At 42.4% G+C, this 27,722-nt stretch overlaps 1 protein-coding gene across 1 annotated transcript in view; it reads left to right on the top strand.

Moving 5' to 3' along the window:
* Positions 1 to 27,365, top strand: part of LOC115508089 — a 34,885-nt gene extending 7,520 nt beyond the window's left edge. The window contains exons 2-6 of the mRNA XM_032592302.1: positions 67 to 176; positions 15,129 to 15,186; positions 26,365 to 26,486; positions 26,585 to 27,027; positions 27,258 to 27,365. Coding sequence (XP_032448193.1) covers positions 131 to 176; positions 15,129 to 15,186; positions 26,365 to 26,486; positions 26,585 to 27,027; positions 27,258 to 27,365 — 777 coding nt within the window. The 5' untranslated portion in view covers positions 67 to 130. The remainder of the gene's footprint in view (positions 1 to 66; positions 177 to 15,128; positions 15,187 to 26,364; positions 26,487 to 26,584; positions 27,028 to 27,257) is intronic.
* Positions 27,366 to 27,722: the final 357 nt, after the last annotated feature.

The raw sequence follows: 27,722 nt of genomic DNA, 5'->3' as shown, positions 1-27,722 counted from the left end.
TGCAAATGGGGCCCTCTCTGTGCTAATAAAACCAGCCCAGCCCCGACCCTGCAGCTCGAAGAGAAGCCCCAGCCCCGGGAGTCCCAGGTGTTCCCATTCTGTGATCAGCACAGAACACACACACCTCACCATGGAGACTGTGCTGGGCTGGGTTTTCCTGGTTGCTCTTTTAAAAGGTAATTCATGGTGAACGAGGGACACTGAGTCTGTGAATGGATATGAGTGAAACAGTGGATGTGTGACAGTTTCCTGACCAAGATGTCTTGTGTCTGCAGGTGTCCAGTGTGACGTGCAGCTGGTGGAGTCTGGAGGAGACCTGGTGAAGCCTGGGGGGTCCCTGAGACTCACCTGTGTAGCCTCTGGATTCACCTTCAGTAGCTACAACATGAACTGGGTCCGCCAGGCTCCAGGGAAGGGGCTGCAGTGGGTCTCATGGATTAATACTGATGGAAGTAGCACAAGCTATGCAGACTCCGTGAAGGGCCGATTCACCATCTCCAGAGACAACTCCAAGAACACGCTGTATCTGCAGATGAACAACCTCAAGACCGAGGACATGGCCACATATTACTGTACGAGAGACACGGTGAGGGAACCTCACTGAGAGCCCACACACAAACCTCCCTGCAGGAGGGGATCAGCACCACCAGGGGGTGCACACTATGCACGATTCTCCTTTGTGTTCCCAGGCGCAGGTGCAGATGGAGGTTACAGGCAGGTTTCCTGTCAGGGTCTGGGGCTTCCTCTCCACACAGCAGTTTCCCCGGGGAGCCTCCCTGGATATAAGATTCTGTGTTTACCTATTAACTCTCTGAATTAGAAACTGGGTTGTCATAGGGAAACTAGACTAACATGCACAAAGACACAGTAGTTTGCACTTGCTTACTCCTGTCCCTCAACATGAGTGAATTACAGAATTCCTGAGGCACAAAAGGTGAACCTTTACAGGAGTCCCAGATGCACTCTAGGACCACAGGATCCCACAGCTCCTCATTATCCTCACCCATCCCTTGTCCCAGTCAAACAACGTGACACATCTTTCATAGCACTTTGCTACTCAGGACTTTAAATGAGCTACAGCTTTATTCAATTCCCCTAAATGAGACAAACCATCTCCGTGTACTAGTCAAAATTCTCCTGAGGAACAGAACCCAAAGCACATTGATTTCCATGACTAAATAGGTTGAGAAGTCCCATGATCTACTGTCACAAGCTGAAGACATAGGAAAATCAGTGATGTAATTCTTGTCTGATTCTGACTAGTGTCTAGTCTCAGAATGTGGAGAGCTGATGATGTAACTCTCACAAAAAGGGCCGTGGGAGACCAATGTTCCAGTTGATGCAGTTAGAGGGTATCATGCTAAGCAAAGTCAGTCAAAGAAAGACAAACACCATATGATTTCCTCATATGGGGAATTTAAGAAACACAACAGATGATCGTAGGGGAACGGGAAAAAGAGCAAGAAATCATAAAAAAACTCTAAGGTTAGAGAACAAACTGAGGGTTCCTGGAGGGCAGGTGTGTGGGGGATGGTATAATGGGTGATGGAGATTAAGTAGGCCACATGTTGTGATGAGTACTGGGTGTTAATGTAAGTGATGAACCAATATTCTACTATTGAAATTAATATTACACAATATGTTAACTAACAAAAATTTAAACACAAACTTAAAAAATTTAAAAAGTGGAAAAAGGGAGAAACATTGTCACAAAGTGTAATAAATATGGAATCTAAGGTAGTGAGTCTGACATCTTGCATTTACTCATTTTATCCCTGCTAATGGACATTAATTAACATGCTCATGAATTCTCACAGCAGTGCCACGTGGGCTGGAATTCAAACCACAGCTGCCCTTCCCAACTCCACTGTGCCCACACATTATGGGCGTCTTGTCCAGACGCCTGCACAAGAACCCAGGTTGGGCCTCAGCAGGGACCCACATCTGCAGAACTGAATGTGTGGACAGTTGACGATTCCTGAGAAGCTCTGGGTTTCCTCCCCCGACTTGCTGTCTCAGCTCCCTTGACTTCCTTTCCTGTCTCTTTTGAAAAGGACCATGTCCCCTGTTAGTGGTGCATGAAAGTGAGGGGCTATATGTTCTATAAATATTCAATATGACAGAACAAAAAAAAAAAAACACGCCCATATGGTGCAGCCTGTCTCGCAGCTTCTATCACCCAATGTGGCAGAGTACAAATAAACCTAAATATGCGTTTGGTAAAAACTACACAGCACGTTGAAAAAGCATTAACAGATGAGAAGCCTGGAAGAATTCCACAAATGCAGATATGAGCTCCACTTAGAAGGAAGAAGAAAAATTATAGTCCCAAACATGCAAGAGTAAAATAATTTTAGGAAATGATACAAGAGTTTCAATGTGTTCTATTCATGAAGGGTCTGAAAGTGACAATGAAAAAATGGATTTTCAGGGTTTCACATAGAATTTCAAAGGAAAAATCTTGTGTCAAGAACTCGGTTGTGTGCACAGAGCTCAACGGCTCCTGAGATATAGAGAAAACCCACCACCTGGAAAGGTAAACGTCTTTTTTGACCCAAGGAGCACATCTAGAAAATCTTATGAGCAGTCTGGCCAAAGAGACACAGCATAGCAACTCTTGTGAAATTTGAACTTCAATTTCAGCATCAGAACATAATTTCCATATATTATGAAAAAAACCATGCCAGGAAATTGAGTTGCTAGAGTCTATAAATTTAAAAACAAACAAAAACACTGTCACCAGAGACCAATTAGGGAACAAGTCAAAATTGAGAGAAACCATAAAAAATCAAGACTTTTAGTTACATTGCAAGTCAAGAAATCAGTGGGGTGCCTCGGTGGTTCAGTCGGTTAAGTCTCTGACTTCAGCTCAGGTCTTGATGTCACAGTTTGTGGGATTGAGCCCCAGTGTCAGGCTCTATGCTGACAGCTCAGAACATGGAGCCTGCTTGGGATTCTGTCTTGCTCTCTCTATCTGCTTTTCCCCGCTCACGTTCTGTCTCTCTCTCTCTATCAAGAATAAACATTCTAAAAAAATATTAGTCACAAGCAATCATTAAGAAAACAGAAATTTGGGGCGCCTGGGTGGCGCAGTCGGTTAAGCGTCCGACTTCAGCCAGGTCACGATCTCGCGGTCCGTGAGTTCGAGCCCCGCGTCGGGCTCTGGGCTGATGGCTCAGAGCCTGGAGCCTGTTTCCGATTCTGTGTCTCCCTCTCTCTCTGCCCCTCCCCCGTTCATGCTCTGTCTCTCTCTGTCCCAAAAATAAATAAAAAACGTTGAAAAAAAAATTAAAAAAAAAGAAAACCGAAATTATAGCTAAGAAACAAGACCCATAAAAAGAAATGGTATAAACAGACTTTGTAAAAATCAACTACGTTTATCTGCCCACGTGAAAATCAATAGTGAGATAAGTTACAGAGTAAGAGACAATATTCACAAATTGCATAACCACCAAGGGACCTGCATCTTGAATATGCTAAGAACCCTCAACAGTCAAAGGAAGAAAGGAAACAAACCTCCATAAAACAAGCACAGCCTTGTGTAGTAGACATCCTATCCTTGAGGTTATAGACACGTTAGGTACGGACTGGAGAAGACTCTTCACACCATCGACTGTCAGGGAAATTCAAATCAAGAACGCAATAGATGCCCTATACACACATCCCAATGGCTCAGGTATGAAGGGAACACTGGCAACAACATCCAGGTGAGCATCCAGCACACGTGGGGCCACAAACACTGCAGGTAGGAATGAAAAATAAAAACCAGCTCTGGAAAATCATTGGCTGTTGCTTATGACATTATACATGGATGACTTAACATGTAACCTGGAAATACCACTCCTGAGTGTTTGCCCCCGAAAAATGAAATCCCATGCTCAGAAAATAAATGGTGTGTAAATATTTATAGCATCTTTCTTAGTGTTAGAAGCTCAGAATAAGGCAAAAGTCTTTCTAAATATAAAGGAATAAACCAAGTACGAAAATTCCATCAATGGGATGCTTTTCCACAGAAATGTGACACTACTGATGCACACCTGAAACCAGGTGAACCTCAGAGACATGATGTAGAGGGAAGGGCGGTAGTCCCATAATTACAGAGGTGGTGTGACCTGGGACATTCACAGAGCCAGACAATGGTGACAGTGGTTTGGTTGGGCATTCCTTATCTCTTTCTTTCCCAAACCACATGATGAGATACTCTGCTTCATTGGAGAGCACTCCTATGTTCAACCACCCTCTGATGTATGGAGTCTCCACAGACTGAACCCTACAACCTCGGACTCCTCTGAATGGAGAGTTGTTGAGGCCATAGTCTGATATGTGTTCTGACAGGAGCTGTTCCCTCCACTGTCCCTGGTTCTGGCTCTCTCCTGCAGGTGAGCAGGAGTAGGTTAGGAACCCTCCACTGAAACTATTGGTCTCCTGCACCTGACTCTCCCACAACATGAGGCCCAGACCTTCCTCACACTCAGCTGGAAGTGAAGTCAGTTCTATCGGAACAGATTTGCTCCTAGATTTAGAGGATTGCTCCATCTCCCCCTTTCCCTGGGCAAAACTTGGCAGGTGTACAGCTTCAGGTGGGGACAAATCCTGAGAAGGATTCCCTTCTTCCTCAGTTTGGAAACTGAGGGCTCTGTTTAGGGGTGGCTGGCAGCTTCACTGCCTTGTGGCTTGCTTGTCCTGGTGGCATGAGACCCCTGCCATGCAAGTCAGGTCTGGGGTGATCAGGTTCCCAGCATCCCTAGTGGACTGTGCCCAGGGCAGACCTCCATCCTAGGAGTGGGGCTGCACACAATGAGTGAGTCGCACATCTCAGTGGCACCTGCTGGGACTTGGCCTCAACAGCAAACAGCTTAGGGTCACTGACATCCTGTCCCTCTGGGAATGAGTCCTCTGAACAGGAGCTGGTACCGGGAAACCTGTGTATTGGTTAAAGTCTGGAGGGGAGGTTGCAGCCAGGCTCAGTGGCACATGCCTATAGTCCCAGCTACTTGCACTGGAGTTTCTGTTTGCTGATCTGGGGTGGAAAAGGAAAAGAACATACCTTAGTTCAAATATTCTAGGTGTTCTTTCTGTTAGTATATTTTCTGGAATAAATGCTTCTTCATGGACTGTATGCCAACATGGCCATTTGCAGGCATGATAAATACATTATTTGAGTTTTTATTCAAATTCCAGTTAGTTAACATGCAATGTAATATTAGATTCAGGTGTAAAATATAGTGATTTATCATTGCAATACAGCACCCAGTGCTCATTATGAATGCCCTCCCTAATTCCCATCAACTACTTCCCCATCTCTCCACCCACCTTCCCCCTGATAACCATCAGTTTTTTCGCTGTAGTTAAGTATCTGTTTCGTGGTGCTTATATGGTTCCATGGGTTAGGCCCACGACTCTTGATCTAGGCTCTTGTCTTGATCTCATGGTTCCTGAGATCGACCCCACTTTCATTTCTGCACTGGCAGCACGCGGTTTCCTTGGGATTCTCTTTCAATCTGCTTCAGCCATACCTCCCATTCTCTCTCAAAATAAATATATAAACATTGAAAAAATCGCCTATTTCTTGGATTACCTCTTCTCTCTTATTTGTCCCTTTGCCCATTTGTTGCTCCTTAAATTCTACATATGAAGGAAATCATATATTTGTCTTTCCCTGACTGATTTCAGTAAACATAATACTCTCTAGCCCAATACATGTGCTTACAAATGGCAAATGTCATTCCTTTCGGGGATAAGAAATATTCCAGTGTGTGTGTGTGTGTGTGTGTGTGTGTGTGTGTGTAGATATACCACATATTCTATACCCATTCATCAATCAATGCATACTTGGGCTGGGCTGTTTCCATAGCTGGGCTGTTTCTGTTATAGCTGCTACAAACATAAAGGTAAAAAACCCTTAACTTAGTATTTTTGTATCCTCTGGGTAAATACCTAGTAGTGCATTTGCTCCGTCATAACGTAGTTATATTTTTAGCTTTCTAAGGAACCTCCATGCTATTTTCCATAGTGGCTGTGCCAGTGTGCATTCCCACCAGCACTGCAAAAAGGATACTCTTTCTCTGCATCCTCACCAACACCTGTTGTTTCTTGTGCTGTTGAGTTTAGCCTTTCTGACCAGTGTGAGTTGATATTTCATTGTACTTTGGATTTATGTTTCCTTGATGAGGAGTGATGTTGACCATACAACCGTATGTCACATTTGGAAAAATGCTTATTCATGTCTTCTGGCCATTTTTTAATAGGATTATTCAGTTCTGGAGTTGAATTTTATACTATATATAGAAAACCTGAAAGACTCCACCAAAAACAAAAAACCCCACTAGAACTGGTACAATAAGCCGGTAAATTTGCAGCATGCAAAATCAACATATAGAAATTTGTTACATTTGTATACACCAGTAGTGAAGCAGGAGAAAGGGAAATCAAGGAATCAATCCCATTTAGAGTTACACCAAAAACCATAATATACTAGAAATAAACCTAACTAAAGAGGTAAAACATCTGTACTCTGAAAAACCTGGAACATTTATGGAAGAAACTGAAGAAGACACAAAGAAATGGAAAAATATTCCATGCACATGGGTTAAAAGAAAAATCATTGTTAAAATGACGATACTACCCACAGCAATCTAGACATTCATTGCAAATAATTCAATTTCCTGCCAAATAATACTAGCATTTTTTCACAGAGCTAGAACAAACAACTCTAAAAGTATCATGGAAACACATAAGACCCCAAATAACCAAAGAAATCTTGAAAAAGAAAAAACCTGGAGGCATCGCAATTCTGGATATCAAGCTATATTACAATGCTGTAGTCATCAAGACAATATGATACCGGCAAAAAATAGACACATAGATTAATGGAACAGATTAGGAAACCCAGAAATGTCACAAAACTATATGATCAACTAATCTTCGACAAGGCAGGAAAGGATGTCAAATGGAAAAAAGTCCCTTCAACAATTAGTGTTGGGAAAAGTGGACAGCAACGAGAACTTGTAATGAACCTGGGCCACTTTCTTACAGTATACAGAAAAATAAATTCAAAATGAATGAAATACTTAAATGTGACACAGGAAACCATCAAAATCCTAGAGGAGAACACAGGCACCAACCTCTTTGACCTTGGCCAGAACAAGTTCTTACTAGACGTGTCCCCAGAGGCAAGAGAAATAATAGCAAAAATAAACTATTGGGATCTCATCAAGATAAAAAGCTTCTGCACAGCAAAGAACAAATCAACAAAACTAAAAGGCAACTGACAAAATGGGGGGAGATATTTACAAATGACATATCAGATAAAGGCTTACTATCCAAAATCTATAAAGAACTTATCAAACACAACACTCAAAAACCAAATAATCCAGTGAAGAAATGGGCAGAAGACATGAATACATATTTTTCCAAAGAAGACATCCAGATGGCAAAAAGACACATATAAAGATGCTCAACAACACCCTCATCAGTAAAATATAAATTGAAACCACAATGAGATACCATCTCACACCTGTCACAATGACTAAAATTAACAATTCAGAAAAAACAAAATGTCAGCAAGGTGAGGAGAAAGTGAAACCCTTCATATTGTTGATGGTCAGGCAAACTGGGGAAGCCAGTCTGGAAAACAGTGTGGATATTCCTCAAAAAATGAAAAACGGAACTATCCTCTTCTCAAACGATTGCATTTATCCAAGGATACCAAAGGTATCCAAAGGATACCAAAGTGCTGATTCGAAGGGACACATGCATCCCAATCTTTATGGCAGCCCTATCAACAAAAAACAAATTGTGGAACAGCCCAAATATTCATCAACAGATAAATGCATAAAGAAGAGGTAGTAAATATATACAATGGAATAGTACTCAGCCATCGAAAAATGAAATCTTGGCAACTACAATAATGTGGATGGAACTACAGTGTATTATGCTAAGTGGAACAAGTCAGTCACAAAAAGTCAAATATCCTATGATTTCACACATTAGTGGAATAGAAGAAACACAACATACAGAAAGGAAAAATAAAATAAATCAAAACAGAGAGGGAGGAAACCAGAAGACACACTTAAACACAGAAAACAAACTGAGGGGAAGTGGGGGAGGTGGGCTAAATGGTATGTGGGCATTTAGGAGGGCACTGGTTGAAGTGAGAACTGGGTGTTATGTATGCGATGGTTCTCTAAATTCTACCCCTAAAATCAATACTGCAGTGTATGCTAACAGACTTGAATTTAAATTAATATAATATAAGAAAATTATGTATAGAGAGAGACTGCCTCAAAATAGCAAGCTTCTGCACAGTGAAGGAAACAATCAACAAAACAAAAAAGCAACCTATGGAATGGAAGAAGATATCTGTAAATGACATATCCTCAGGGTTAGTTTCCAAAACGTATAAGTTTTTTTAAATTGTTTTCAAATTATCAGTAGAGAGTGTGTCCATGCAGTTCAGCACACTGTTGTGTGAGAAGCAAAACTCGTGTCTTCCACTTTTGTATTGTGGTAAAATCTCACTGAAGATGAGACCCACACTCTTCACAAAATTTTAACCATACCTTACAGTATTGTTAATTACAGGGGTAATGATGTGGAGACCCCTTTAAAACTTGTCATCTTGCATAACACAAAATCATAGCCCTTGAGATCTAGTCCCTTGAGATTGACCCTCCCTGCCAGGCCCTGGAAACTGCCATTTCACTCTCCATTTCATTGTTATCAAAACCCAAATTCAGCTGCCTGTTGCTGGAAAGGTCAATGTTCAAAGTTTTAGTTTTGGTGGGAAAGGAATTTGAGCTATATTCAGAAGGCCAGCCATTGGGAAAAGGCAAACTCTTGTCCAAATGCCAACTCTGAGGTTTCTCCCTGACCCAGGGCGTTTTAAAGCAGTAGAGGGTACTTAAGGCAGTGCCATGGTCAATACCATCTTCTGATCATGGGCAGACTCCATGGTGCAAGCCCATGGTCCAAAGTAACCTCAACTCCCCTCCATCTCCAGCTGAAGAGGGAACCAAACATACATGGGAGGAGACTGCCAGAGGCCAGGAAAGAACCACCATAAGGGATTAGAGGAGAAAACCCCTGGGGCTCACACATGGTCAGCAGTACTTTCTGTTCTCCCCAGCTCGCATAAGAAAATATGAAAATACAACGTTGTGGTTCACCAATCATCACTCAGAATACTGAGAAATGTTTTCCTCAGTGAACTCAGAGGGACCTTCAAAGCAAAAACCAAAAGGATCAAATGGCTTGCAAACTAATAGCCAAGGAGAGTAAGACACACAAAACTACAAAGAGATTTTTTGCATCACCCATAAAGATAAAATTGACAATGTTTACCTCCACATCACAAGGAAGCAAAAGCAGTGGACTCTGTAATGAGGAAAAGGAGTCATCCAAAGAAAGCGACCCAGCAGTACCACAGGACATGGAATTGGCAGAGAAGTTCAGGGTGTTATAACTGCATAACCCATATGCAAGTAGCGGGAGGAAAGATTGAAGGTGTTGACTAGAGCCATGCCTCGGGGTCCAAATCCCTACCCATGTCCATGTGACCACTCTTGACCATGGCCCACCTGCCCCTCCCACATCCACCCCAGCTGAACTGATGTGCAGGGTCACCCAATGCCACACCCTGGGACTGTTGCCGAACCCCACAGGTGGCTCCCAGGTGCAGGGTGCTGGCCACCTGGCACAGCCCTCTGTTCTGTCTGATGGTCTAGACCTGGCTTTGCTGAGGATCCTCCATTTATCCATTCTCACTGGCAGATATCCCTGAGCAGGGGCATGAGGCTGGCAGCGGGCCAGGTCACCCTGAGGGCGCCCCTCTTGCTGTTTGCACTCTGGGCAGTGCTGGCTCCTGTGCAGGGTTCTCAAGGGCATCCCTCATGGTGCTACATCTCCTCTGAGGTGGTAATTCCCAAGAAGGAGCTGCACCAAACCAAGGGCATTCAGATGCCTGGCTGTTTGTCCTATAGCCAGCATTTTGGGGGCAAGAGACATGTTATCTACATGTGGCACAAGAAACTCTTTTGGTCCAGACTCTGCTGATAATGACTCAGGATGCTCAGGGAGCCTTGCAGATGGACTACGCCTTCAGGCTTCCAGACTGTTACTACCTCGGCTACCTGGAGGAGATTCCTCTTTCCATGGTCACAATTGACACATGCTATGGCGGCCTTGAAGATATGATGAAGTTGGATTAACTTGCCTATGAAATCAGACCCCTAAGTGACTTCCAAAGGTTTCAACACATTGTTTCTCAGATAGTGGCGGACACCAATGCAACGGGACCTACTTATAACCTGGGATATAAGGAGGATAATGGACCCCCTGTTCTTCAAGGAAATGCCAGTGCAGCAAGAAGGATCTCTAGTAAGTTCTGTTCATCCCATCACAGAATTTTCAAAGGACTTGCTCACAGTTTCAAAACAATGTATAGTGTGTTAACCACGTGGAAAAAAGTGCCCAATTCGTTATAAAGCTAGTTAGCTTAATTGAGTCAATATTTCATGGTATTGATGTAAGTTATTGGTTTCATGATCATTTATAGTGAGAGACATCAAGCTCACATGGGCAATTATGTGTGGCATCAGAGTTTTTTTTCTTAAATAATAAGAGTCAAAATATTTTCAAATTATTAAACCATATTCACCCTTAACTGTGATTTGAGATGGGCCCCATGAGGTTCATTGCACTCCAGTTGTATATTCTATATGCCACCCAACAATGTGTTATATGCCATCATTCTGGGTTTTTTAGACAGACATTGTTTACTCTTGTCTGTCATAGCAACACATCAGATGGCAAGAAATTGTGGCTTGTGCTTTGACACTGATGAATGTGCTTGCCAAAAAAGGTCCAGCTGCCTTAGGACCCAACTAACTGGTACAATGGAAGCTTTCAGTAACTGTTCCTTCATTCATATGCAGCACATAATGAATTGTGGAACAGGCAAGTGCATGTTCAACACTGAAATGGTGCATTTAAATAAAAGCCTGACCCACTATCATTATGGAAACTACATAGTGGATCCAGGAAAGCAGTGTGACTGGGCCTCATTCAAGCAGTGCTACAGCAATCTAGGCTGTATGCCTGATTGTATCTGAACCCCTGGGGGCAAATGTAATACAGGCAGACGCTATACAGACTGCACCAACTCTGCTGCTTGGACACTCTGCAGGCAATCCAAAATATACGTGATCTTCCAGAGTCCTTCCATGGGGTGTCCTTGGCGTACCCTGATGACTTCCATATGCAAGATGGAACCGCGTGCACTGAAGAGGGCTGCTGCTATTATGGAAACTGCACTGACCGCACTATTTACTGTCCAGAAATCTTTGGGAGAAATTCTGGGAAAGGTGAAGATGTCTGCTATACCATAAATCAAAAAGGCAGCCAATATAGACACTGCAGAAGACCCCGGGGAATTCAACGCTGAACCCTGTTCCCACACAGACGTGCCGTGTGGAAGGCTGCTGTGTAGGAATGTCACACATCTCCCTCAGCTGCAAGAGCATGTTGGATTCCATCCATCTGAGATCCAGGGTTCTGTTGGGTGGGGCTGGATTCACATCATAGCACAGGAACAACCCAGATTGGTCATGTGAGAACTGGTACTTCCTGTGCTCCTGGAAAGTTCTCTCAGGATACCTACTGCACTGGCAGTGGGGCTCAGCTGAATTATGACTGTATCCCAGAGAAATTCAGTCACAGAGGGATGTGCAACTAAAATAGGAACTGCCACTGCCACATAGGCTGGGATCCTCCATGGTGCACTAGATGAGGCACTGGTGGGAGCACAGACAGTGGACAATTCCAAGAACAATTTAGTCAGTCAGGCAAAGTCATGAATCCATGGTATATCTCAGAGTGGTTTTTGGTCCCATTTAAGCCATAATAGCTGCATTCCTCTTTGGTATTGCCAGAAATGTCAGAACTGTAAACACATAGAAAGATAAAGAAGAGAAATTTGGAGAAGACAATCCATAATTCAGCCTCCAGACCCCTGAACAATTATAGACAATGCACTTGGTGCATCTGTAAAAATACAGTAATGAGGCGGCATAGCTGACATCCACGTTTCCAAGGGTCCATGGGAGACACAGGGGTCTTCAGGCACATCACAGCTCTGACACCAGGTCTCTCATGGGTCACTGGCCAGCACTCTGAAATAGAACTTGAAAACTGCATGCTTGTAGCCTTTATGTAATTTAAGCCTATAAGAGCCCAAACTGAGGCTTAGTTTCTGGGAAGAGGACATGAGTCAGCAGGTGTGTCTTGAGTGGAAGAGTCTGGTTCCAGAAATCAGAGAAGTTGACACAAGGTCTTTTATGGGCAAATTCATAAGTTTTCTCCAAAACTGTGTTCTTGCACACTGAGTGTTTTCTCATTCTCCAGGTAATGTCTTCCCCCAGTCCCAACGTGGGTTCAGGATAATGGAGGGATACCATCTCCCACACTACCTGTCCCACACTGGGGTGTCTGTGGGCTATGAGGGAAAGGGACTGGCATTAGGTTCCACCTAGCACAAGCTGTGCCTCCCTGGAGACAAAATTTCCAAATGTGGGAGACTGAGACCATGAGGCTGAAATCAATCAGAAAGGTAGGCACAAGTGTCTATGGATGACTCTGGCATCCAGAGGGAGACCGGTAAATGTGAATCCCTGCTCTCTTTCTCTTGCCTACTTTTCAGTGAGTTTAACCTTAGATAAGAATCTGCCTAGGATTCCCACTTTGGTTTTCTAAGCACCTTCTAGAATAACACAGAGGTGAGCCTGTGAAAGTTAGCGAATTCAGCCCCATCCGCTCCCAAGAAATCCTGTACTTGCTACCCTGTTTTCTATGTCCTGATCATTGGGAATTTGGGATGGAGGGCTCCCCTTCCCTGGGTCCTTGTGCCCTCTTTTTCTGGGCTCTGTAACTCATAAATCCTGTGCTTCCATTTCATTTGTTGGGGGTGTACTGAAACCCCACCTTCGGTCAGAATGGGCACACACACCTGGGCAACTAGGCAATTTCTAGAGTCATACAATCCACAAGACTGTACATGAAGAAATAGAAAATTAACAGAATGAAAACAAATAAAATTGAATGTATAATCTAATCATACCCTGCCCCAAAAGAAAAAAGTCAGCTTAGTAACAGAGGGATTTATCCATGAATTGTATCAAAATATAAAAGAGACTTAATGACAATACTTCTCAGACTCTTAACCAAAAACTGAAAAGAAAGGAATATGCCCCAATTCATCTACAAGACGAACCTTACTATGCTGCAAAATCGAAAGACACTGTAAGAAGAGAAACTAAAGGCCAATATCTCTGATGGACATACATGCAAACTCCTAGCATAGTGAATGCAACAGCATATTGAAAGGGTCATATGTGACAATGCAGTCACATCTGATGATCATCTATATCATCTATTGATACATATAAAACTAGACAAAATTCAACAAATTGTCATTATTAAAAAATCTCAGCAACTGAGGGAAAGAAAGAAATAACCTCCATAAAATCATGGCCATAGATGAAAACCCACACCTGACAGCATATTTAACAGTGAAAAACTGAAGCTTTTCCTGTCATATTAGGAGATGGGCAAGGATGCTCATTCCCAACATAGGTATTCCACATGGTAACATGAAGACCAGTAAAATATGGCACCCAATGTATGTCATCTTGTCACATTGCTTATTTGGACGAAAGTCACTTGAGTAACAGCTAGTCTAAGGAAACTGTGACCCTTCTTTGTCCCCCTGAGAGCAGGAAATAAATCTCTCCTGGGAAACTTCCTTCCCCTATACCAGAATGGGAGAACCATCCTTGGCTACAGAAATGGGAACTTAGCACCAAGAAGGCTGTGCAAACAAGCCTTGTTAGTTCCTCACTAATTGACCTGCCCAAACCCAAATCTCTGTCTTGTTAACTCTTCACAAACCCATTGTTTTTTATTCTCAAAGGCACAGTGCCACCTATTTTCTTCATTCTCTGGGTGTCACATTATTAGGAAGCTTGTGCACATGCAAAATGAAATTTATTCTCTTCTGTAGATCTGTCTTATGTCAACTGAATCCTTAGACCAGACAAAGAACACAGAAGCAAAGAAGGAAAAAGATTGCTGCTCCTACAAGTTGCAGATGTACCCATAAAAATTAGGTAAGAAAATGAAATAAAGACATGTAAATCAGTAAGAAGAAAATTACTTGTTTGAGAATCACACGAACTTACATATAGTGAAACCTTAGAAACTCCACAAAAAAAGTATTAGAACTAATAAACTCAGGAAAAGTTCAGGATACAAATCAACATACAAAAGTGTGTTGTATTTCCACACACCAAAAACATAGTATATGAAAAAAATAACAAAATCACAAATTGAAAATGGCACAAAATGGAGCACCTGTGTGGCTCAATCCCTTAAGTGCCTACTGTTGATTTAGGCTCAGGTCATGATCTCATGGTTCCTGAGTTTAATTCTGAGGCAGGGTCTGCAATGATTGTGCAGAGCCTGCTTGGGATTCTCTGTCCCCTTTTCTCTCTCTGATCTCTCTCTCCTTCTCTCTATCTGTCACACAAAACTAAACACACATTAAAATTATATGGCACAAAATAAAGTATTTATGATTAAATTTCACTAAAAAGTAAAATAGCATACCAAACATGACCTGCTGGGAGAAAAACATGTAAAATGGCAAACACAGATGAAAAGATAAATGTGTTCACAGATTTGAATTATTTACATTGTCACAGCACCTTCTGCAAGAAGTAATCTAGAAGTGCTTCTCAAACACTGGTTTTAAATTTGAAACAAATCTAAGTCTGGAGCTTGATATATAGTCAGAGGATATGCAAATAGGGCCCTCCCTGTGCTGATTAAACCAGTCCAGCTCCAACCCTGCAGGTGGGAGAGGATCCCCAGCCTGGGAGTCCCAGGTGTTTCCATTCTGTGATCAGGACAGAACACAGACACCTCACCATGGAGTTTGTGCTGGGCTGGGTTTTCCTTGTTGCTTTTTTAAAAGGTAATTCATGGTGAACGAGAGACACTCGTATGTGAGTGGATATGAGGGAGAAACAGTGGATGTGTGACAGTTTCCTGACGAAGATGTCTTGTGTCTGCAGGTGTCCAGTGGGACGTGCAGCTGGTGGAGTCTGGGGGAGACCTGGTGCAGCCTGGGGGGTTCCTGAGACTCACCTGTGTGGCCTCTGGATTCACCTTCAGTAGATATGGAAGGAGCTGGGTTCGCCAGGCTCCAGGGAATGGGCTGCAGTGGGTCTCAGCAATTAGTAGTAGAGGTAGGACTTACCACGCAACTCCATGAAGGGCCGATTCACCATCTCCAGAAACAACGCCAAGAACAGGCTGTATCTGCAGATGAACAGCCTGCGGGCCGAGGACAAGGCCACATATTACTGTGCAAGAGACAGGGTGAGGGGACCTCACTGGGAGCCCAGACACAAACCTCCCTGCAGGAGGGGATCAGCACCACCGGGGGGCGCACACTATGCACAATTCTCCTTTGTGTTGCCAGGAGCAGGTAAAGATGGAGGTTACAGGCAGGTTTCCTGTCAGGGTCTGGGGATTCCTCTCCACACAGCAGTTTCCCCAGGGAGCCTCTCTGGACACAGGATTCTGTGTTTACCTATTAACTGTGTGAATTAGATCATTGTTTTCCTAGGAAAACTACCCTAACATGCACAAAGACACAGTTATTTGCATTGCTTACTCCTGTCCCTCAACATGAGTGAATTACAGATTTCCTGAGGCACAATAGCTGAACATTTACATGAGTCCCAGATGCACTCCCTGTGTAGCCAGGACCACAAGCTCCCACAGCTCCCCATTTTCTTCACCCAGCCCTTGTCCCAATCAAACAACGTGACACTTCCTTCATGGCACTTTGCTACTCAGGACTTTAAATGACCTACAGCTTTATTCAATTCCTCTAAACAAGAGATAAATCATCTCCATGTATTAGTCAGGATTCACTCGAGCAACAGAACCCAAAGCACATTGGTTTCCATGACAAAATATGTTGAGAAGTACCATGATCTACTGTCACAAGTTGGGGAGCCAGGAAAACCAGTGGTATAATTCTCGCCTGATTCTGAACTAGTGTCTAGTCTCAGAACCTGCAGAGCCTATGATGTAACTCTAAGAACAAGAGCAGGAGGAGACCAATGTTCCAGTTCAAACAAGCACATGGGAAGTAAAAATGAGGGAATTCTTCCTCCCTCTGCATCGGATTCTACTCAGAACTATGATGGAATGGGTGATGCCCAGGCAGAAAGAAACCATGGATGGAAATGCCAATCTCTTCTGGAAACTCATCACAGACATACACAGAAACAGTCGTGAATCTGGACACCCATGACGCAGTCAAGATGACACATAAAGGTAATCATGACAAGTGAACCTGCTGTAATGTCGAGTTCAAAAACTGAAGATTTAGAAGTCCATGCCATCACTGGGGTGGACCCTGGTGGGCATAGCAGTGGCCCTGTGGAGAAGGAGCCCCGAGGCCCATAGGGGCTGCTGCAGTTTGAGGATCCCCTGGGTCATATCGGGTGAGACAGTTACCTTCTTGGAGTGCATTTGGGAGACAGGGCATTACCTCTCATGGGGCAGGAGAGCTGACAGGCACCATTGCACTGCCCTGGTCATTAGCATAGGAGCCTCTGCTGAGAGCAGCTAACTGAACGCTCCCTTCTTGTTCTTCCTCACCATGAACTCCAAGCTCCTTGTGTTCATGCAACTGCCCTTCTGGGATAACCAGCTCCAACCACATCACAGCAAGACACTGTCCCAGAGGATCAGTGGGGTCCCTGTCACATTGAGTTCAACAATCTGGTGTATTCAAACCCAGCTAGAGCTCCTTAGATAAAACATAAGAGCCCTGAGCTGCCAGGTGTGCCAATGGATTGGACAAAGGCAGGGTGAAGGCCGGGTTCTGAAGGAAGCCTGGGACCCATGAGTACAGATTGTTATCTCTATGTGAGGGCTTCCTGAACAGGGGTGGCTGGAAACTCCAACTGCAGGGACTAGAGAAGGAGTTAATGCCAATATTTCCTCCCACCAATTATCATGCACAGAATTCAGTAAGCAGCACAACACCCCCCAGTAGATACTGAGCCACTGACACCAAGCCATACCCACCTTTCCTTCCTCAGGTGCTTCCTTACTAGGGAAAGAGTGCCCAGAACCCAGACCACCATTGCACCCCTCCCTCCAAAGACCACCATATACCCCCACAGGCACCAAGGCTACTGACCAAACAGTGAGGTATAGCTTCACCTCTAGGGGAAATAGGAATTAGCCTCTTTTAATTTTTTTTCAACGTTTATTTTTGGGACAGAGAGAGACAGAGCATGAACGGGGGAGGGGCAGAGAGAGAGGGAGACACAGAATCGGAAACAGGCTCCAGGCTCCGAGCCATCAGCCCAGAGCCTGACGCAGGGCTCGAACTCACGGACCGCGAGATCGTGACCCGGCTGAAGTCGGACGCTTAACCGACTGCACCACCCAGGCGCCCCTAGCCTCTTTTAAAAAGCAGACAAAACTCACCTAGTTAAAACTCACAACACTATGGACAAAGTTGAAAAACTCTCCCTTGGAGGCAAGGAGAACTCTGCAGAGGACTGACCTGAGGGACAGAGCAGCCAATACATGACAGCACAGTGCACACAGCACATGCAAGAAATACTTCCAGAATGTCAGGTTGTCAACAGTACGTAAACATTTCTCAAAAAAGACACTACTCTAGAAGCAGAAAACATGACAGGATTTTCTAAAACACTTAAGAAAGCAGAGACATGGACATACAGAGTGATGGAGGAATTCATTCCAAAAGAAAAAAACGATAAAAGGACATTGCCAGGGATATAATTAAAACACATATAAATAATAAGCCTCAAAAAGAATTTAATACCTATCATAAGGAAACAGAACTTTTAAAAACTATCATAAGGATACTAGCTGTGCTTGAGAAAGCCTAGAAGACATGAGGATACCCTGACTATAGATGGAAAAGACCTAATACCCAGTCAGGCTGAAACTTTTAAAATGCTGTAACCAAGATGTGAACATGATTGGATATAATGAACTCAAGGCAGAAAGAAGCAGATGAATGAGTAAGTGACATGGAAGATAAAATTTTGTGAGAAATGAAGCAGGAAAGAAGAGGAAAATTAAAATAGTGCATCACAAACGTATACTTAGGGAATCAGCAACTCCATAAAGTGTAATAAAATTCTTTTCAAAGGAGTCCCAGAAGAAGAAGAGAGGGAGAAAAAAGGGGAGAAGTTTTGTCTGAGTGCATTAGAGTGGAAAATTTCCAATAAATGGTGAAGGAAACAGACGTCCACATCTATGAGTCACAGAGAACTCCCATTAAAATTAAAAAAAAAAAAGCAGGCCAACTCTGAGACATCACAGAGTAAAATTCACAAAATACACGGATTAAAAAAACCCTATAAGCATGAGGACAGAAGAGTTTGCTAACGAATACGGGAAGATAAAAAAAGATTATGGCAGAAGTGTCCACAGAAACCTGCAGGAAAGAAGGGAGTGGCATAATATCCTCAAATGTCCAATTGAAAATTAGACAGTCAATGGGGGAGGAGACAAGATGGTAGAACAACGTGGAAGATTTTTGTGTGTCTTGCGTCCATGAAATACAGCCAGACCAAGACTAAACCATCCTACACACCTAGAAAACTGATTGAGGATTCACAAAACAATCTGCACAACCTGAACCACAGAATTCAACAAGTACGTGGCTTAGAGAGGGACCTTGGGGAGCAAGAAGCTGCAGGAAGGGAGGTGCTTTTGCAGGCGGAGAGAGGACGGAGACTGGGGAGTGGGGGAGAATATGGGAAAAGCACCATTCCCCAAAAGCAGCTGGAGAGAAAGTGCAAAATTGGAAACAGCCACAGGGACTAAACTAAAAAGGGAGAAAGGAGAAAGGAGAGCATGTAAATTCCACTAAGACTGTAAACAAGGGGAGTGCAAAGGCTGAAACTCCACAGCTTGACACCTGGAGGTGCTCTGGTGGGATGGGAGAATCCCAGGAACAGAATGGGGTCCAGGATGTTCTCAGGCCACATGGGGAGAGGCAGTTGCACTGCTGGAAGGACATTTGGAGGAGACTGCCAAAGCCATCTGGGCCCAGCAGACCCTGGAAAACGGCCACATTCGCTGGTGCTGGAACAAGGTCATTTAAGGTGAAGCCTGGTACGAGACATGTGTTGTGATTTTGCATAATCCACGAAACGCCGCTGCTACACTCTCTCGTGAACTTTTTCTGGGGCGGGCTGGTACCTGGCCACAGTCTCGGGGCACCGACAACAACAGGGTCCAGCAAGCGTTCCTAGCTGCAGCCGATATTCGGCCATTGCTCATTCGGACATTGCTTGGTGAGACCCTCCCACAGAGGGGCAGAACAGGTCAAAGCCGCGGTCCTTTGGATGTAAGGGACCGGGGAAAACAGTCATGTCTGTGAGAAAACTTGGGAGAGAGGTGTGGCCTGGGGCCTGGTCATGGAGAGTGAAGGAGCAGGGAGTGGACAAGGGCTGAAGATAGAGGATGGGTGCGCAATTGCAGATCCAGGAGAACAGACTGGGTACCTGGGTGGCACCATTTTCACCTCTCCCGCGCATGTGCATTCGCACCTATAAGCACAGCAACAATCCACCCCAGGAGCCTAAAAGCGCCATCTAGTGGACAGCAGAGCCATTAAACTGAGCCCCACCCAACTGGGCCAACAGGGCTCTTCAGGAACACAAGTCTCACTGCCGCTTACTTTATGGACTATAAAGAGCTACATAGACTAACATCTAGGGGATAAGGAAGTAATTTCAGACCTACTTCAATCTGTTAGCAGGTTCATCTAGTCAATTTTCTTTCTTTTTATTCTTTTTCTCTTTTACACTTCTTTTCTTTTTCTTGAATGCAGAAAGAGAAAAAAATATTTTTATTATCAATTATAATTGAAAACTTTTTTCTTTAATTTTTATTACTATATTTTTTACATTTCTGTAATTTTTTTTCAAATTCTATTTTACTTCCATCATTTTATTTTACTCTACTTCAGTGTATTCCCGTTTTCAAATTTCCAGTTTCCCTTTTACTTTTTCTTTCTTTTTATTTTTTTCTCTTCTTCGTTTCTGTAGTTTTTCTGGAATGCAGAATGAGAAAAACTTCATTTTACTTTCAATTTCTATTAAAAATGTTTTTCTTAATTTTTTTACTATATTGATTGCTTTTATGTATTTTTTTTCAAATTCTATTTTACTTCCATCATTTTATTTTAGTCTACTACGGTGTATTCACTTTTTGAATTTTCAAATGATTTCCTTTTTTTTACTTTTTTAATCTTTTTTCTCTTTTTTGTTTCCTCTCTTTTTTCTAGAATATAGAAAAAGAAAAAATCACATTTATTTTTAATTTTTATTAAAAATATTGTTCTTTATTTTTTCTACTATATTCTTTACTTTTCTCTATATTTTTTCAAACTCTATTTTACTCCCATCCTCGCATATTAGTCTACTTCAGTGTATTCATTTTTTCAAATTCTCAAATTATTTCCTTTTTTGTCTCCCCCTCCCATTTTTTTCTCTAATCTGTCAAACCACTTTCAACACCCAGAACAAAACAAACCTAGGATCTCGCATATTCCATTCAATTTGTGTGTGTGTGTGTAATTTTTTAATTTTAGTCGTTTTGTAATTTTATCTTTTAATTTCAATTTTGCGATCTCACTAATTCCTTTTCTCCCTTTAAAATGACAAAACGAAGGAATTCACCCCAAAAGAAAGACCACGAAGAAACGACAGCAAGGGATTTACCAACACAGATACAAGCAAGATGTCTGAATCCAAATTTAGAATCACAAAATAAGCATACTAGCTGCAGTCAAAAATAGATTATAATCCCTTTCTACAGAGATAAAAGAAGTAAAAAATAGCCAGGATGAAATTTAAAATGCTATAACTGAGCTGCAATCACGGATGGATGCAGTGGTGGCACGGATGGATGAGGCAGAACAGAGAATCAGCGTTATAGAGGACAACCTTATAGAGAATAATGAAGCAGAAAAAAAGACGGAGATTAAGGCAAAAGAGCAAGATTTAAGAATTAGAGAAATCAATGACTCATTAAAAAGGAACAACATGAGAATCATAGGGGTCCCAGAAATGGAAGAGAGAACTAGGGGTGGAAGGGTTATGTGAGCAAATCATAGCGGAAAACTTTCCTAACTTGGCCAAAGACACAGACATCAAAATCCAGGAAGCACAGAGGACTCCCATTAGATTCAACCAAAACCGACCATCAACAAGGCACATCATAGTCAAATTGACAAAGTACTAAGGCAATAAGAGAATCATAAAACCAACAGGGAAACAAAGTCCCTAACTTACAAGGGAAGACAGATCAGGTTTAGCAGACCTATCCACAGAAACTTGGCACGCCAGAAAGGAGTGGCGGGATGTATTCAGTGTGCTAAATCAGAAAAATATGCAGCCAAGAATTCTGTATCCAGCAATGCTGTCATTCAAAATAGAAGGACAGATAAAAAAGATTCCCAGACAAACAAAAATTAACTGAGTTTGTGACCACTAAACCTGCCCTGCAAGAAATTTTAAGGGGGAATCTCTGAGGGGAGAAAAGATGAAAATACATCTGTATAAATAAATAAATACCAAAATCAACAAAGATTAGAAAGACCAAAGAACACCACCATAAACTCCAACTCTACAAGCATCATAATACCAATAAACTCCTATCTTTCAGTACTCACTCTAAACGTCAATAGACTCAATGCCCCAATCAAAAGACATAGGGTAACAGAATGGAGAAGAAAATAAGATCCATCTATACGCTTTTTACAAGAGACCCACTTTAGACCTAAAGATGCCTCCAGATTGAAAATAAGGGGATGGAGAACCATCTATCATTCTAATGTTGAACAAAAGAAAGCCAGAGAGGCCATACTGACATCAGACAATCTAGACTTTAAAATAAAGACCGTATCAAGAGATGGAGAATGCACTATATCATTCATAATCAAAGGGTCTATCCACCAAGAAGACCTAAGGATTGTAAACATTTATGTGCCAAGTGTGAGAGCACCCAAATACAGAAATCAATTAATCAGAAACATAAAGAAACTCATCGATAAGAATACCATAATAGTAGGAGACATCAACACCCCGTTCACAACAATGAACAGATCACCTGATGAAAAAAATCAACAAGAAAACAATGGCTTTGAATGACATACTGGACTAGAAGGACTTAAGAAATATATTCAGAACATTTCATCCTAAAGCAACAGAACATGCATTCTTCTCCAGTGCACATGGAACGATCTCCAGAATAGACCATATACTAGGACACAAATCAGCCCTAAGTAAGTACAAAAAGATCGAGATCATACCATGCATATTTTCAGACCACAATGCCACGAACTTATAATCGACCACAAGAAAAAATTTGGAAAGGTAACAAATAATGAGAGACTGAAGAACCTACTAAAGAATGAGTGGGCTAACCAAGCAGTTAAAGAGGAAATTAAAAAGTATATGGAAGTCAATGAAAATGATAACACCACAACGCAAACCTCTAGGATGCAGCAAAGGCGGTCATAAGAGGAAAGTATATAGCAATCCAGGCCTTCCTAAAGAAGGAAGAAAGATCTCAGATACACAACCTAACCTTATGACTAAAGAGCTGGAAAAGGAACAGCAAATAAAACCCAAAACCAGCAGAAGGCAGGAAATACTAAAGAGTAGAGCAGAAATTAATGTTATCAAAACCAAAACACAGTAGAACAGATCAATGAAACTAAAGCTGGTTCTTTGAAAGAATTAACAAAATTGATAAACCACTATCCAGTTTGATCAAAAAGAAAAAGGAAAGGACCCAAATAAATAAAATCAAGAATGACAGAGGAGAGATCACAACCAACACAACAGAAATAAAAACAGTAATAAGAGAATGTTATGAGCAATTATATGCCAATAAAATGGGCAATCTGGAAGAAATGGACAAATTCCTAGAAACATATACACTACCAAAACTGAAACAGGAAGAAATAGAAAATTTGAACCGACCCATAACCAGTAAGGAAATCAAATTAGTAATCAAAAATCTGCCAAAAGACAACAGTCCAGGACCAGATGGCTTTCCAGGGGAATTCTACCAAACATTTAAGGAAGAGTTAACACCTATTCTCTTGAAACTGTTCCAAAAAGTAGAAATTGAAGGAAAACTTCCAAACTCTTTCTATGAAGCCAGCATTACCCCGATTCCAAAAACAGAGACCACAGTTAAAAGGAGAACTATAGACCAATTTCCCTGACGAACATGAATGTAAAAATCCTCAACAGATATTATCCAACCAGAAACAATAATACATTAAAAAATTCTTCACCACGACCAAGTGGGATTTATACCTGGGATTCAGGGCTGGCTCAATATCTGTAAAACAATTAACGGGATTCATCACATCGATAAAAGAAAGGACAGGAACAATATGTTCCTCTCCATAGATGCAGAGAAAGCATTTGACAAAATATAACATCCTTTCTTGATAAAAACCCTCAAGAAAGTAGGGATAGAAGGACCATACCTCGAGATCATAAAAGCCATCTATGAACGACCCAATGCTAATATCATCCTCAATGGGGAAAAACTGAGAGCTTTCTCCCTAAGGTCAGGAACAAGACAGGGATGTCCACTCTCACCACTGTTATTCAACATAGTATTGGAAGTCTTAGCCCCTGCAATCAGACAACACAAAGAAATTAAAGGCATCCAAATTGGCCAGGAGACGGCCAAACTTTCACTCTTCACAGATGACATGATACTCTATATGGAAAACCCAAAAGACTCCACCAAAAAACTGCTAGAATTGATTCATGAATTCAGCAAAGTGGCAGGATATACAAACAATGCAGAGAAATCGGTTGCATTCCTATACACCAACAATGAAGCAACAGAAAGAGAAATCAAGGAATCTATCCCATTTACAGTAGCACCAAAAACCATAAAATACCCAGGAAGAAATCTAACCAAAGAGGTGACAAATCTTCACACTGAAAACTAGACAAAGCTTATGAAAGAAATTGAAGAACACAAAATATGGGAAATTTTCCATGCTCCTGAATAGGAAGAACAAATATTGTTAAAATACTGATAGTACCCAAAGCAATCTACATATTCAATGCAATCCCGATCAAAGTGACACCAGCATTCCTCACAGAGATAGACAAATAATCCTACAATTTGTATGGAACAGAAAAGACCCCGAATAGCCAAGGCTATCTTGAAAAACAAAACCAAAGCAGGAGGCATCACAATCCCAGACTTCAAGCTATCCTTCAAAGCTGTAATCATCAAGACAGTATGGTACTGGCACAAGAACAGACACTCAGGGGCATCTGAGTGGATCAGTCTGTTAAGCATCCGACTTTGATTCAGGTCATGATCTGGCAGTTCGTGAGTTAGAGTCCCACATCAGGCTGTGTGCTGACAGCTCAGAGCCTGAAGCCTGCTTGGAATTTTGTTTCTTCCTCTCTCTCTGACACTCCCCCGCTCATGCTGTGTCTATGTCTCTGTCTCTGAAAAGTAAGAAATAAATGCCAAAAAAAAAAAAAACACAACAAGAACAGACACTCAGATCAATGGAACAGAATACGAAATCCAGAAATGGACCCACAAATATATGGCCAACTAATCTTTCACAAAGCAGGAAAGACTATCCAATGGAATAAAGACAGTGTCTTCAGCAAGTGGTGCTGGGAAAACTGGACAGCGACATGCAGAAGAATGAACCTGGACCACTTTCTTACACCATACACAAAAATAAACTCAAAATGGATGAAAGACCTCAATGTAAGTCAGGAAGCCATCAAAATCCTCCAGCAGAAAGCAGGCAAAAACATCTTTGATCTTGGCCACACCAACTTCCTACTCAAAACGTCCCAGGAGGCAAGTGAAAAAAAAGCAAAAATGAACTACTGGGACCTCATCAAAATAAAAAGTTTCTGCATAGTGAAGGCAACAATCAGCAAAACTAAAATTCAACTGACAAAAATGGGAGAAGATATTTGCAAATGACATCTCAGATAAAGAGTTAGTATCCAAAATCTATAAAGAATTTATCAAACTCAACACCCAAAACACAATCCAGTGATGAAATGGGCAAAAGACATGAATAGACACTTCTCCAAAGAAGACATCCAGATGGCCAACCGACACATGAAAAAATGCTCTACATCACTCATCATCACGGAAATGCCAATCAAAACCCTAATGAGATGTCACCTGACACATGTCAGAATGGCTAACATTAACAACTCAGGCAACAGCAGATGTCGGCGAGGATGCAGAGAGAGGATCTCTTTTGCATTTTGGGGGGCAATGCAAGTTGGTGCAGCCGCTCTGAGAAAGTGTATGGAGATTCCTCAAAAAAATAAAAATAGAACTACCCTATGACCCAGCAATTGCACTACTAGGCATTTATCCACGGGACACAGGTGTTCTGTTTCAAAGGGACACATGCACCCCCATGTTTATAGCAGTACTATCAACAATAGCCAAAGTATGGAAAGAGCCAAATGTCCATCGATGGATGAATGGATAAAGAAGAAGTGGTAAATATATACAATGGAGTATTACTTGGCAATCAAAAAGAGTGAAATCTTGCCATTTGCAACTATGTGGATGGAACTGGAGGGTATTATGCTAAGTGAAATGAGTCAGTCAGAGAAAGACAAAAATCATATGAGTTCACTCATATGAGGACTTTAAGAGACAAAACAGATGAACATAAGGGAAGGGAAACCAAAATAATATGAAAACCTGGAGGGGACAGAGCATAAGAGACTCATAAATATGGGGAACAAACAGAGGGCTACTGGAGGGGTTGTGGGAGGGGGGGTGGGCTAAACTCGTAAGGGGCACTAAGGAATCTACTCCTGAAATCATTGTTGCAATATATGCTAACGAATTTGGATGTTAATTTTTAAAACTAAAAATAAATACTAATTAAAAATTAAAAAATTAAAATATTGTAAGAGAAAATAATGTGTAATCATGCTGTTGAGGTAAATATTTCTTAAAGATTATGCCGAAGCCTCCATTAATAAAGGTAAAAATCCAAAACTGAAAAAAAAAGAATTCTTCATATTGTCACACCGCCATCCACACAAACTAATATTGAAGTGCATCCCCAACCCTGTCATTCACTTTTGCAGAATCAAATCTAAGTCTGGAACTTGATATATATGTCAGAAGACATGCAAATGGGGCTCTCTCTGTGCTGATAAAACCAGCCCAGCCCCGACCCTGCAGCTGGGAGACGAGCGCCAGCCCCAGGAGTCCCAGGTGTTCCCATTCTGTGATCAGCACAGAACACACACACCTCACCATGGAGTTTCTGCTGGGCTGGGTGTTCCTGGTTGCTCTTTTAAAAGGTAATTCATGGTGAACGAGGGACACTGAGTATGTGAATGGATATGAGTGAAACAGTGAATGTTTGACAGTTTCCTGACCAAGGTGCTTGTGTCTGCAGGTGTCCAGTGTGACGTGCAGCTGGTGGAGTCTGGGGGAGACCTGGCGAAGCCTGGGGGGACCCTGAGACTCACCTGTGTGGCCTCTGGATTCACCTTCAGTAGCTATGGAATGAGCTGGGTCCGCCAGGCTCCAGGGAAGGGGCTGCAGTGGGTCGCAGCAATTAGTGGTAGTGGAGGTAGCACAGGCTACGCAGACTCCGTGAAGGGCCGATTCACCATCTCCAGAGACAACGCCAAGAACACGCTGTATCTGCAGATGAACAGCCTGAAGACCGAGGACACGTCCACATATTACTGTGCGAAAGACACAGTGAGGGGACATCACTGGGAGCCCAGACACAAACCTCCCTGCAGGAGGGGATCAGCACTACCAGGGGGCGCACATTATGCACAATTCTCCTTTGTGTTCCCAGGCACAGGTGCAGATGGAGGTTACAGGCAGGTTTCCTGTCAGGGTCTGGGGCTTCCTCTCCACACAGCAGTTTCCCCAGGGAGCCTCCCTTGTTATATGATTCTATGTTTACCTACTAACTCTCTGAATTAGCAACTGGGTTGTCATAGGGAAACTAGACTAACATGCACAAAGACACACTTGTTTGCACTTGCTTACTCCGGTCCCTCAACATGAGTGAATTACAGATTTCCTGAGGCACAAGAGCTGCACCTTTACAGGATTCCCAGATGCGCTCCCTGTGCAACCAGGACCACAGGATCCCACAGCTCCTCCTTATCCTCACCCAGCCCTTGTCCCAGTCAACCAACGTGACACTTTCTTCATAGCCCTTTGCTACTCAGGACTTTAAATGAGCTACAGCTTTATTCAATTACTCTAAAAGAGAGACAAACAATCTCCATGTGTTAGTCAAGATTCCCCTGAGGAACACAACCCAAAGGTCATTGGTTTCCATAACTAAATATGTTGAGAAGTCCCATGATCTACACTCACAAGCTGAAGACCCAGGAAAACCAGTGATGTAATTCTTGTCTGATTCTGACTAGTGTCTAGTTTCAGAACCTGGAGAGCTGATTATGTAACTCTCAGAAAAAGGGCCGGAGGAGACCAATATTCCAATTCAAACAAGCACATGGGAAGTAAAAATGAGGGAATTCGTCCTCCATCTGCATCAGATTCTATTC

This window comes from Lynx canadensis, chromosome B3 (assembly GCF_007474595.2).
Source record: "Lynx canadensis isolate LIC74 chromosome B3, mLynCan4.pri.v2, whole genome shotgun sequence".
NCBI classification, from domain to species: domain Eukaryota; kingdom Metazoa; phylum Chordata; class Mammalia; order Carnivora; family Felidae; genus Lynx; species Lynx canadensis.
This window is presented reverse-complemented; position numbering and strand designations above follow the sequence as displayed.